Here is a 14,020-nt window from a genome sequence, read left to right as displayed (position 1 = left end):
ACGTTCTTCTCGGAATGCTGCATAGATTTGGGACGAGCCAGACTTCTAGCCAATAGGAAGTCAGCTTTAACCCCTCCTTGTTTGGTTGCCGCTGCCCGTACGGGAGCCCGGGCTGACATGGAGCCTGCTGTACCCCTATGCAGTCCGCGTTACCCCAACATGACATAAACACCCGCCCCAATCCGTCTCCATGCAGCCCGTGTTAAGGCATTAAAAGCAAAGCCATAAACATGCTGGGCATGTACGTGCCAGACAGATTTTCCCTGAAGTCTTCCCAAGTCCAAGACGGGATGGGGCTGTACACCAGCAGGCGAGTGAAAAAGGTTTGTCCGATTAAATAGCAGCGGAAGCGGGTGTTACGATGGGATCGGAGGGCTGTTTGCGCGCTCCCACTCCCAGCACTCAGTGTCGGTGTGCCCGTGTACGGGAGAGCTGTGCCCTTGGATGGGAGAGCTGTGCAGCTGCAGCCGGGTGGGGAGATGCCACGTCTACACACTCTCCACAGGCTTAACACGAGGAGCACTCGGGGCTGGAATGTGGAGGGGACCTGGGGCTGCTGTACGTTCATATTTGCACCACAGGAGTCCCTTTTAAGAGGTCTCACACGGTCTATGTGTTCTGCAGTCACTCTGGCACTTAGTGGGTTAATGGAGCTTAAGTTATAATAAAAGAAAATAGAGTATTCCTCCTTCCTCTGTTACTGTTTAAATATGTCTCTCTCTCCTTGCTTATAAACCAAAAAGCCAAAGGGCATTAGATGTCATGTACGTATGCTTTACTGAGAGGGTGGTAGATAAGTGGAATGGTACCCATGCAGAAGTGGTAGTGGCTATTACAGTGAAGGAATTTAAACATACATGGGGCAGGCATAAAGCTTACCCCGAGTCTAAGACAAGATTAAGGTCTGAGTCTTTAAGGCAGGAAGAAACAACCTAGATCAGGGGAGGGCTGGCAGCCTAAGGCCTGGGGGGCAAGTCAAGTGAAGTGGCTGGCTCCGTGAAAGGTGAGTGCGAGGGGGCGGAGCTTTCACCCCTCACGCTGCTCCCATCACTTGGCGGGCCATCGCGTACGGCCGCTGGGTGCTGATGCCGCTGGCCGGCGCTGCTTTAATACTATTTTTTTTTTTCATTTAATAGCCGATCCGGCTTGCCGTATTAAATTTTAAAAAAAAAGTATTAAAGTAGCGCCGGCCGGCGGCATCAGCACCCAACGGCCCAGCCCGCCCCTGACCTAGATGGGCCGAATGGTTCATATCTGCCGTCACATCATATGAGACTTCGATGCTCTATTTCTGGTACTGTTTTTTTTTTTCTATGTGGTTGACCCACTTATTTGAACCTGTGCTGTGGGATATGACCCTATCACAATAATTATTTCTACAACTAGTCTTAAAATAATTGCTCTTCTGTCTTTTAACTCGCTGACCTATATATATATATATATATATATATATATATATATATATATATATATATATATATATATATATATATATATCCATCCCCTCTCATTGTATTAGTGTCAGAGGTATCCCTGGTGTGATTGATTCATAGTTATGTCCGCAGTGGTAGTTTGGATCAGAAAATTCTTCACAAGCAGCACTTGGAGGTGTTTTAAGGATAAACATCTTAGTAGCTCTATTAGGGTTTACCCTTCGCTAATATTATATAAAGGCCAGTAAAAAATGGCATATGGTCAACAATAAGCACATAGCCATTATTTTTACAGATTAGGGATCTTGCAATGGGACATCTTGTTACCTGACCCAAGACAACTGTTCATAGAGCCGCAGGCCTAACTAGAGTGTGATGTACCGGTGTAGCAATGAGGTTATTTATCAAGATGCAAAGATGCTTCAGTACGGATCCATAGCCCAAAATAATGGGTGCGCAGGTTGTAACGCGGCATCTGCCTTTATTATGTGTGCCATTGCCGCGTTCCTGCGTACAATGATAAGAACATTAAATGAGGTTGATACAGCACATTTAAATAAGTCATGTAATTGAACCATTTTTGACTACCGTACAAGTTCCCTTTTGTAAAATATCTCATTACTCTTTACTGCATAAGAGATGCAGTCAGTAAGTACACAGCCTTTTCCCCCATGGGCAAATATTATTCTCTCTGACCACAAAACCCAGTGCTATATGCAGTAATGTAGGTTAGAATTGGTTAAAACATGGTTTTATCACATTCTGTTCCAATAAACTTCCTTTATCCTCAGACCCGGAGGCTGCCATTGTCGTTGGTCATGTGACTTATTTGGTGACTTTTCCTGCTCAATCACCACACTGTGCTGATTCTTTATGGCAATGCTAATGAAGTCTGTTCTTTCGTAGACTTTAATGAAGGTCACAGTGTTTGTCTATTAGATTGGACTATGATAGCGCGTACAAATAGTTAATATAGCCATCTGAAGATATATTATGTAAAAATTAGAAGTGTTAAACCCAAAAAACTTTTAATATACTAATAATGAAACCACCCTTTAAGGTGACTTTATAAAGTGTGAGTGACATTCAAAAGATATATATTTCATTTATTAGGGGGAAAAGTTTGGTCCTTTTGCTGGTGAAAAGCGGATACCTAATGAAGTGGATGAAAACATGGATAACAGACTAATGTGGGAGGTAAGAAGCTTAGTTATTTCTATATATAAACCATCTACTAGTCATGGATTTTAAGTGCCAGTCCATAGTTTTAGATTCCTGCTGGTATTCTAGACTGACATTTCTTCCGTCTTTTTAATGTTGACCCCAAAACTGCATTGAAATAGCAAAGAAACACAAAAAAGAGGCCAGCGCTAAAAAACAAACAAAAAAAAAACAGTTTCAACCCAGTGTCTGGTGATAGTAAATATAACACTGATAATAAACATAAAAATTTGATCATTACGTATAATGGTAATGAATAAATAAAAATATACACAAAATATACAAAGAAATCTTGAGAAAGTCCTGTTTTTGGATTCCATTGATTTTGCGGATTTCTTATATTTTGTGTATATTTTTATTTATTCGTTAACATTATTCTATAAGTAATTATTACATTTTTATGTTCATTATCATTGTTATATTTACTTTCACCACACATTGGGTTGAGACTTTTTTTTTTTTTAGCGCTTATCTTTTTTTTTGCTTGCTATATGATTATGGGGTATTTTTTGGGGTGGACATCTTTTGCGGTTTCTAGCAGCCTTTATTTAGTTTGAAAATATTACTTTAGCCCACTCAACGTGTTTCAGAGGTGAGCAGAATAGGACTGATATTATAATATTTCTATATTTTCTTCTCACTCTGATAAATAATTTCCATGTTTTTAAAAATACATCTTAGACATAACTTGATACTTACTAGAAAATCAATTGCAAAGTCCACATCAGCTGACAGCCATATATTTGTTTTAATGATATAAAATGCTATCAATCAGGAAGCTTTGCTTTTTATAATTTTTTTCTTGTTTTTGTTTTCTTTTATGCGCATAACTTAGGAAAAAACCGTATTGTTTTTATTAAGTCTGAAAAAAATATTATTTTATATTTCTTTGTGTGAGATATTTATTCTGAAGCTAAGATAATTTGGGCAATTTATATTATTAAATAAAATATGGCCAATATTCACTCGCTCTCTAGAATTATTGTTTTTTTTTTAAATTGTATCAAAGGTAATAAGATTTTTTTCTCTCTCATTGAAATGAAATTTCCCATCGGTTTTCTGAACTGCTTAGAATAGAATCAAGAGGCCATGCATTTCCTAAATAATATAAGGATATGCTCTCTGTGTGTGTATCTTATCTATTTAGATACAATATGCCCCACTCAGACCCATGTTAAATGGTTAATTGCAAGGGCAAATATTTAGCCAAATTTAGGAATTAAAGAAAACAAACCAAAAAAGACTTTAATGCAATATTTTGGGCAAGACATCAAAGCTTGTCTGCCAGAACACGACAGCATCAATAATAAAAACTATGTTGGTTATTAAACATAACATGCAGGATAACCACCCCAAGCATAATGCCGCCTGGGGCGAAGTTTAAAATGGCCGCCCCCCCTAATTATCTACCCTTCCTCTGCCGCCCCCCCATTATCTACCCTTACTCTCCCTCCCTATTATCTACCCTTACTCTCCCTCACTCCCTATTATCTACCCTGTCCCCCCCCCCCACTTTGTACTTACCTTGCAGCAGTCCTGCGGCAAGTCTCCCTGCTCGGTCTCGGTGCCGGCTTGTAATGATGAGCTCCGGAAATGACGTCATCTTCTGGCGCTCAGCATTACAAGCCGACACCGAGACCGAGCTAGAGGGCTCGATGAGGGGAGAGAGGGGCGCCGAGCGTGTACTGACAACTTGGTAAGCGAAAACCACTCGGCGCCCCTCTCTCTCTCTTCCTTTTAAAAAAAAATAAAAATAAAAGGGCTTGGGGCAGCAAAGTGCCGTCCCTTCAAAAGTGTCGCCTGGAGCAGTTGCCCCACAAGAACAATTCTGTTCATCTTGTCTGCCCATTTTCCTGATGTAAAGACTCAGACCTTAATCGGTCCTTGGTCTTACCCTAGATTCAGGATAGCTTTATGCCCTTCCATCCTGTACTTTCGCTTTTTAAATGTTTCTCATCTCTCTTCTTTCCTCCGAGCTATAAATATTGAGATTCTTTAGTCTTTCCTTATAATTTTTATCCTGCTAACCATTCACTGTTTTGGTAGCCCTTCCCTGATTGCTCTCCATTATGCCAATATCCTTCTTGAGATAGTGTCTCCAGAACTGTACACCAAACAAGAGGGGTTTGTATATACATAATTCCTCCAACATACACTTGAAATATGTTTTAGAGCTTGTATATGGTTTGGCTTGCACCCAAGAGGATGATAAAAATCATGCTTGATATTTAGTTTCAGTGCACACATTTATTTCACTTGTTGATAAACAACACATATAAACTGTATATAATATACAATAATAAACTCCCAACTGACTCCCAAGGGTAGGCAAAGTGCCTGCACAAGGACAACATTTACTGAAATGTCACAATGTCTACCTCTACTGACTCCTTTCTATCAGTTTATACATTCCAATGACTTACAGACTTAATGCCCATCACATCTCTGACTCTAATATAACTTCTCTTCAAATCTCCAGTACCCCCTGTTACTCCTCAGTACATTCACATTGCAATTTCTTCCTCCCCTATAAATTTGTTTTGCTGGTGACTATTGTCCCAGCTGCCTTGAGATCGTTGACAAGATTCTGTAGTTCTGGGCTGATTCCTCACCATTCTCATGATTATTGAAACTCCACATAGTGGGATCTTGCATGAAGCACCTGACCGAGAGAGACTGACAATTATTTTGAGTTTCTTTAATTAGCGAATAATTGCACCAACTGTTGTCGCCTTCTCACCAAGCTGCTTGGCGATGGTCTTGTACCCCATTCCAGCCTTGGGTAGGTCTACAATAGGTCGTGGTTGGGTATTCCAGCATGACAATGACCCAGAGCACACTGCCAAGACAACAAAGGAGTGGCTGAAGAAGAAGCACATTAAGGTCGTGGAGTGGCCTAGCCAGTCTCCAGACCATAATCCCACAAAATCTGAGGAGGTATCTGAAGATGAGATGTGTGCAAACCTGGTGGCCAACTACAAGAAACGTCTGACCTCTGTGATTGCCAACAAGGGTTTTGCCACTAAGTCATGTTTTGCAAATAATTATTTCACTGAGTAAAATGCAAATCAATGTATTACTTATTTGAAATGCGTTATTTTGGATTTTTTGTTGTTGTGTTCTGTCTCTCACCGTTCAGATTATAGACTGATCGTGTCTTTGTCAGTACAAAATCAGCAGGGGATCAAATATTTTTTTCCTTCACTGTAAACGAGCCTCTGGGTGCTGTGCACTCGAATTAGTACGCCCATGCTCCCTGCTATCAAGGGCTGCAGAATTGTTGCACTATATGTAAAAATAAGAATATGTATGTGTAGCTTAGCGTATTGCTAACCCTGTTTTTATTTTCCATGAAGAGTAAAGGTTGGTTACATTTTTGTAAGCTGCTTCACTCTATTTCCAGGTCCGTGGAAGTAAAGGAGAGGTACTGTATATTTTAGATGCAACAAACCCACGCCATTCCAATTGGTTGCGCTTTGTCCATGAGGCACCATCCCAAGAGCAGAAGAACCTGGCAGCTATTCAGGTAACATAACTTGAATATCTCATGTCATTCTCTGAAACAGCCGGAAGTATATTTTCTATGATGTCTGGGCTCAGTAATCCTAGTAACAGATATGTTTTTCTTATTATGGTTGATAATAGTGTAATCTGAAATGCTAATTGGAACTAGCTGGTTTCATTCCAACTCAGCCACTTCTTATTTAGTGTATGTAGACTACATGAAGGAAACAACTTGTCTGTCATGTCAATTTGCCAACCTGCCCCACAGCTTGCTATTATGTCCCCAGATATGCCTTATACCCCCTATATGCCACTCTGCCTGCCAGATGTGTCTTATACCCCCCTATATGCACCCCCCAACTTACCGATGCTTCCCTAGACTTGTAACCCGTGCTCCAGACTCCCTGGTGTCAAGTGGGGGCAGCTGTTGGACGTCTGCGTCTATTTGAGGTCTGATTGTAAGACAGCATCGAATATAAGACTAGGGGTATTTTTTCAGAGCAAACCTTGTCTTATCATTAAGCAAATACATTCGTTTTCCGGGGTTGGGGGGCAAAAAATATACTCCTCGCTTTTCGCTTGAGGCAGATGTTAATTACCCATAAATAGGAAAAACAATGACACGGTAGTAGTAGCTAACAGACAAGCATGTCTCTGCGCAGCATGAGAACTTTAGTTGGGCTGATAAAGTTTATCCACAGCTACCACAGTTTACAATTCCTATGGTGTTCAGACAGTAAAGGCTGACTGTATATCATGGGAGCTGCAGTCAAGAACAAACAAGTTAGCATGTAGTGTAGGACACCACAGCTCCAGTCTTCATCCACAATTCCCATTATGTTTAGCTAGCAATATGGCTGGCTGAATAATAGTGTAGATGCAGTCAACAAACAAAAGTTACTGTAGCCCCCTAAGACCAATCTACAGTTACTAGCTACTACCCCAATAATAATCAACTAGCATGGGAGTTGCAGTCATGAGAAGTTAATGTTGTGTAGTGCAGGTCTGTCATGCAGAGCAAACATTCTGAAGTATTACAAAAAAAGACGGTAGTAAATAAGGGACATAGGCTTGGAACCAAGATAGGTCACTTGGTAGTTCATCTGGCATTTAAAGTGCTGTTATTACATTTCTCATGATCAGCCAACCAAATGTATGTGCATTCCACCGAAGTTTAGTACTCACTTTCCCTTGATACATACCAGACTGGCTGAGAGTCATGGGAAATGTAGTCTCAACAATCTAGAGTGTTAACTAACCCTCGTTGCAATACATTTTTTTAAATAAACTACCTTGCGTCTGCAGCATGCAAACTGTCTCTGCCCAGGTAGAGACTTTGCCTGTGAAAGAGCATCTGCCAGAGTGAAGGGGTGGAAACCAGATAGAGGGAGAATAAGATAGAAGACCAATGAGATGTAACGGAAATGCTCCTGTCAATTCTCTCATTAGTAAATAAGCCCCATTTACAGTGTCCATACAGAGACATAAGTGGAGTCTATGAAGCATTTGCTTAAATGTCAGTCCCAGGGCTATGTCCAGCACGTATATGTATCTGTAGTGACAACGGAATAAGGTGCTAAATCAATAAATACAATGATGATGATAATAGTGTTGGTGCAGTGAGTGCAAAGTAGCACAATTAATTTACTTAAATGCTTGTCTTTATCAATAACAATAAAAATTCTGGATTATGATTCATTTTATAAGGCTATATTACAGATATCCCACACTCTGTCTAACTAGACTATCGCTGTATGCCAGGCAGAAACTTGGTGAAGGGCGCTATGCTAAGCTACTTATTTGAATTTACATATTGCTGAAACATTTAGTGAACACAGCAATTCTACTGCAGTCTTTACAACTACAAAGGGAAGATTAACTTGTAATGCAATACATGTTGTAAAGCCCGGTTAGAATTTGTGTCAAGGATACTCCGAGGACAGAATTAGACTGTCTGCTTGATTTCTTTATTTTGAAGGATTCTAAATTCTTTCAAGGTTATCAAACGTATCCAGTAAACATTTCTTTTCAGTGCACTCTTTTATGATAGAAGTAACCAGCGTTAAATTTCCCAGAGACTTGGGTTAGATGAAATAATGTTGCGTGTTGAAATGTTGCTGAAGTTACCTTTGAAAATATGCCTCTCATCATACAATTATTTGAAAATGAAAGTGGTCGAAGTCTTAATTTGCTCTTTCAACCGCACTATATGCAGTAACGTAAAAGGTTCTAAAACGGTTCAGTTAAAAATAGGTGTTTTATGTAATACTTTTGGGGTTTATTCACTAAAGGAAGAGTTGTTGTTGTTGCAACTCCCTGGCTTCACTATTTATTATGAAGGCCCATCGTGAATAAGCTTTGCTTGCTGGCCCTATATAATGTCAGGGGTGTGCTAAGACAGATGCATGCCATCTGATAAAAGAAACGCCAAGCATTATCATGCTACGTGTTTTCCACGTCCACGCAGTAGTAGAGCCGCAGCCTTGCTTGAGGTAAGAGTAAGGGGGGGAGAAGTGTGTATGTACACTAAATAACCAAAAGCAGGGCCGAACATAGTACATAAAAATCACCTGCCTTTTGTAGCATCCCTCACTAGGCAGTTCCAAACTCCCTCTGGAAGCAACATCAGCATGAGCACTATGAGCCAGGAGCTTCGTGAAATGGGTTTCCAAGGCCATGCAGCTGCACAGAAACCGAAGATCGCTATGTGCAGTGCCAATTGTTGGCTGGAGTGGTGTAAAGCATATTGTCACTGGACTCTGGAGCGGTGGACATGTGCTCTCTGAATCAAAAGAATGGGGCCCTTAGTTCCAGTAATGGGTATTGTTGATGCTACAGCATACAGATCAATTTTACACCATTGTATGCTTCCAACTTTGTGGCATCGGTTTGGAGAAGGCCCTTTCCTGTTCCAGCATGACCATGCACAACGTATAGTCTATAAAGACATGGTTTGGCGAGTTGAACAACTTTGGGATGAATTAGAATGCCAATTACTAGCATGGCCTTCTTGTTCAACATCCTTGCCTGACCTCACAAATGCTGTTTTCGCTAAATGGGCGCAAATTCCAACAGATACACTCAAAAATCTTGTAGAAGGCACAAAAGAGATGTTATAGCCCCAAAGAGGGGACCACTCCACATTAATAACCATTGTTTTGGAATAGGATAGGAAGCTCATATAGGTGTGATAGGCAAGTGTCCACATACTAGTCATATAGTATATGTGTATGGCGTTAGAGTGTGGTAGTGTGCGTATATAGCAGTAGTAGACTGATCTACATCCATAATACACAGGTAGTGAGAACTATGTGTGTATAGATGAAGTTTAGTATGAATACTCTTTTAAATCTAAGACATTCAATTAACCATGCTTAATTAAGTCCACTTTGATGGATGTGACCCCTTCTGTGGCAAATTCTGACCTTATTTTAGACCTGGGAAATAAATGGTCTCATGTGTTTGAAAACTTCATAGATTCTAATATCATTTTAACTACATACATATTGTTATGAACTATTTTTTATTTATGTTTCTTTGTGTGAACTTCAGGAAGGGGAGAATATATTCTATTTGGCTATTGATGACATAGAAACTGACACTGAGTTACTAATTGGCTACTTGGATAGTGACATGGAGGAAGCTGAAGAAGAGAATGAAGAAATCAGCAATGTTTGCATCAAAGAAGATGATGAAAATCACAAAGATACACAGCAGTCTGGAGAAAAAGGTGAATTGAGGACTATTTAGAACCCTGAATTTTGCCTTACAGTAATTTTGTGGCTTTTCATACCAGACCAAAGGCATCCACGTATTTGACACTATTTACAATCAGTGGTAAAAGTGTTGGACAATTTAGACAGTCCCAAGATATGTTTTTTTCATATTTAGCAGGGACATTTGGATCAATTAATTAGGATCACAGCTCATTCATAGGTGATATAATTTTATTTTTAATAGAGTACTTTAAATGTAAAGAAGACCATGGCTGCCCTCTTTGTGAGTCTAGTTTCCCCAGTCAGGAGATTCTAGCAGAACACCTTCAAGCTCTTCACCAGAAGCCAAGTGAAGAAAAGGAGTTTAAATGCAGGAATTGCGGCAAAAAATTCCCAGTGAAACAGGCTCTTCAACGACAGTATGTGTGCTATTTTTGTTAAATTGGTATTGTTCAAGTTATTCCATTTTATTTAAATGTATTAAAATCTTAAATAAGAAAAACACACACATGCGTTATAAATATATATGGAAAACAAGTTAATCCTAACAAGTTTATAAACACTACACAAAGGAAAAAAAAAAGTAAATTTTAGACTATGGACTTTTTTCAACTATGAATATTTATAAAGGTTGTAAGTAGATCTTCAAGTCACCTATAGACCTTTTCATATAACAGCTCTTTAATTTCATTCCACATTAGAGTGTTTGTTATTTAGTGCTATTCCTTTTGGAACTTCCGTATTGGTTCAGAAGATGTAACTGAAAGTGATTTAATAGTTGATGATATTTAAAAAATTTAGTTATATAGCCTACATGTTTAATATGTTTCTTAAAGTAATGCGTTGTCCTCTGTTTTTTCTTAGTGTGCTTCAATGTGCAGATAATATCATCTCTGGAGACTCTTCTGGGAGTTATCACTGTTCAATCTGCAGTATTTCCTTCGGCTCAGCGTTGAGGTTTTGTGATTGAATTACTGAACTGCTGTCTATATTTCTGGCTTCCTTCTTGCATGTCTGCTTTTGAACTTCCTAGCCTTTTTTAACCAAGAAAAAGAAGTACCTCCTTACTTTCTATATAGGTAATGCACGTGTACACATTATCCTTAACTGTAGAGCATGATCAAAGAATGTGTCATTTTATGTTCCTCACTGATATTCCTTGTTGTGTTTAATATAGTTTTGAACAGCATAAGGAAGCATGCAAAGGAGAAACCAGGTTTATCTGTAAGGCTGACAGCTGTGGAAAGAGGTTCCGAAGCAAAGATACACTGAAGAAGCACAAAGAAAATGTTCATTCGGGTGAGGAATCCTGGACTGTCCATTGTGACATAAATTCTAATTCTATTTGGTTCCTTAACTTGATCAGTGGACCATGTTAGATAGTTTAATGGCCAGACAGCCCCACCAAGTTCCTTTTGGAGTACACTGTAATTTTGGATAATCTCGACAAACATGTGCATGTTCTCCAGTTTCACACCCAACATTCTGTTTAAAACCATGGCAGAATTTATTCAATGCTGGAGGAACTGGATATGCTATTCAAGTGTTTTTTTCCCAATATGTTTATGTATTAAGTTATATTAAGTTTTAGTTCTCAGATGTTACCACGTCATTCCATTTGCTTTCTCTTCCATTTAAATAAACGTAAGTATCGAAATACTTTCACCGTTACCAGACCATGTATAAGACGCACTTTAATTTCTCATAACATGGCAAGCCTGTATTATCATAAAATTCATACTCATCGTCCTCATCACTTCTATCCATTAACTGCCCCTAAATTAAACCTAAAGACCCCATCAACCATAACGGCCCCTAAATGAACCCTAAAGAACCCATCAACCATAACTGCTCCTAAATTAACCCCCACTTCCCCTAACTCTCAGCAGCTCAAATATTAATTTTATACTTACTGTTAGATGAGCTGCTGTCTGAGCAGTGTGGACGCTATACGGGAAGGGGTGGGGCCAATTGTCAGTGAGTCAAGAAGGGGCGGAGCCAATCGGCAGTGTGACTGCAGGGAGGTACTGGGAAGTAGTAACTGCAATCTACAATCTACAACCACTGTATAGAACGCACCCAGTTTTTAGACCCCAAATCTTTTTCGAAAAAAGGTGCGTCTTATACATGGGGAAATACGGTATATAGTATACCATTCAAACAAAGTATAGATGTCTCATGTGAATTCCCAAAGTTTCCTTTTAAGATGCCATTCTCTCTAAATCTTTCTTTTGCTAATCCAGTACCTTAGTCCTACATTTCAGTTTGCTACGTTTTGGTTTCACACCTACATGTTTTGGGTTTCCAATGTAAATTTTTTTTCTTCCATTCATATTGTTGAATATGAAACGCATTATGTATTACTGGTACAGAAAAGTTAATTGAAGAATAATAATATCGCAACTCTTGAAGCAGAACTGTTCTTTTCTGTAAAGTCACATCTGCCTGGATGGTCAGCTCGACATAAGTTTTTCTCCGTCCACATTGCTTTATAAAACACTTAAAAAAAAAAAAAAAAAAAAAAGACTAAATATAGCCTTTTAGAACGTTCACATGGAATGCTACTGAATGCCTAAATGCTGAAATCCAGAAATAACTCATATATCATGTAATCAAGTTTTTCCCCCATAGTTTTATTTTCTTGGGGAATGCTTATCTCCGTCTTTAGTCACGTGACATAAGTATATGACTCTGTTAGGCTGGTATATGTAGTTGCCGTGACAGCAGACAAAGTGTACAGTTTAACCCACAACACTCTTAAATGAACCAGATATGTAAGAATGCCTTTTTGTTGTTAAAAACGTTAGTTTAGTATAATATAGAGGAACCATGGTTTTATATGTTGTGTATTTTTTCACTTTTATATTGTGGTATTTCTACAAACTGTTCAGGAATAAAACCAATACTAACAATCTATAGGAGAAACACGCAATAAATTGCTGTTTCCAATAACTTTAATAGCTGCAGTCAAGGATGATGCATTTTGCATCCTCGCTTACTACCATATGGCCATTTGCATAAAATGTTTCTAACAAAGGAGCCCAGAGGGGAGAAGGTCTTCCCATATGTGAGCATGTGTTTCCCACCACAGGCTTGCCATGTTATTCAGTTATGGTACAATTTATTCTCTCCATTTTAAATTCTGTTTCCAGAACTATATGCATCCCATATTTAAAATGATGAGTAGTACACACGACTCACCATGTGAACTTCGTAGTTACATTTTAAAGTAGGTGAAAACCATATGATATCAATATTCTTTTTAAGGAGTCTTTAAGACGCCTCAAGATCTGGCTACTCGATGTTCAATTTTCAGAGAGCTGTATTTTCCCAAACAAACAATTAAACCATAAATTGTCAACAAATGTTAGCGTGAAATTAGTTGGCTCTGTGTCCCTACTTTCCGAGTCATGTGACGTGAATTACATGAGTGTTGTTAGCTCTGCATTGTTTTGTTAATGAAAACTGCTTTGAAATATACTAAACAATTGGAACACCTATTGAGAACTGCTGCATTGGGACTAATTTATATTACTGTCCAATTTCCCTTAAGCAAAGCCCCAACTATGGTGTTTGATTGTACCATGAGAACTGTTTTCATCCCACTTCTCTGTTTTAGTAAGGATATATGTTTTTCTTTTTTTAGGGAACTCTAGAAAAAGGCTGATGTGTACTGTCTGTAACAAGAAGTGTTCTTCATCGGTCAACCTCCAAGAGCATAGAAAGGTCAGTTAATTGAAGGTGAACACACAGCTAGTATAGAAATGTAAGATCATACATACAATTGTTGTACAGACCTTGTGACTGAATTGGCCAACATGATCATACGTAAAAGATTTAGCCATTGGGTACTTTTGAACTCGTAAACTTTAAAACTCCTTTTAGGAAACACAATTATTGGTTACATGTAAATAAATGTGAGAGTGGACGGTTTCATGATTTGCCATGTAATTCGCAAACTTTCGGCTTATTTGTCTTAATTTTCATTAATCAGTAGAGCATAACAAATATTTTGATATTTGGGGAATTAACATACTTAAACAGTTCTGAAAATAGTGATTTATGTAATAGTTTTAATCACATTAACTTCCTCTTGTGGTTCTTAGATAACATTAACCTGTGGGCCTCTGACAACTTCTAGCTGGC

General features: G+C 38.8%; 1 protein-coding gene across 3 annotated transcripts in view; it reads left to right on the top strand.

Annotated features, from left to right (window-relative positions):
- The first annotated feature begins 230 nt into the window (after positions 1-230).
- Positions 231-14,020, top strand: part of LOC149289369 (PR domain zinc finger protein 5-like) — a 51,797-nt gene continuing 38,007 nt past the window's right edge. For 2 of the 3 annotated variants that reach the window (XM_089490761.1, XM_089490759.1), the window contains exons 1-7: positions 231-323; positions 2,547-2,630; positions 6,058-6,180; positions 9,711-9,888; positions 10,119-10,293; positions 11,052-11,173; positions 13,521-13,600. In XM_089490761.1, coding sequence (XP_089346887.1) covers positions 231-323; positions 2,547-2,630; positions 6,058-6,180; positions 9,711-9,888; positions 10,119-10,293; positions 11,052-11,173; positions 13,521-13,600 — 855 coding nt within the window. Of the gene's footprint in view, positions 324-2,546; positions 2,631-6,057; positions 6,181-9,710; positions 9,889-10,118; positions 10,294-10,738; positions 10,832-11,051; positions 11,174-13,520; positions 13,601-14,020 lie in introns of all 3 variants that reach the window. The other variant, XM_089490758.1, reaches the window with a different exon arrangement.

The sequence above is a fragment of the Sceloporus occidentalis genome, unplaced genomic scaffold (genome assembly GCF_023333645.1).
Source record: "Sceloporus occidentalis isolate IW3139 unplaced genomic scaffold, rSceOcc1.0.p SCAF_46, whole genome shotgun sequence".
In the NCBI taxonomy this organism is placed as follows: Eukaryota; Metazoa; Chordata; class Lepidosauria; order Squamata; family Phrynosomatidae; genus Sceloporus; species Sceloporus occidentalis.
This window is presented reverse-complemented; position numbering and strand designations above follow the sequence as displayed.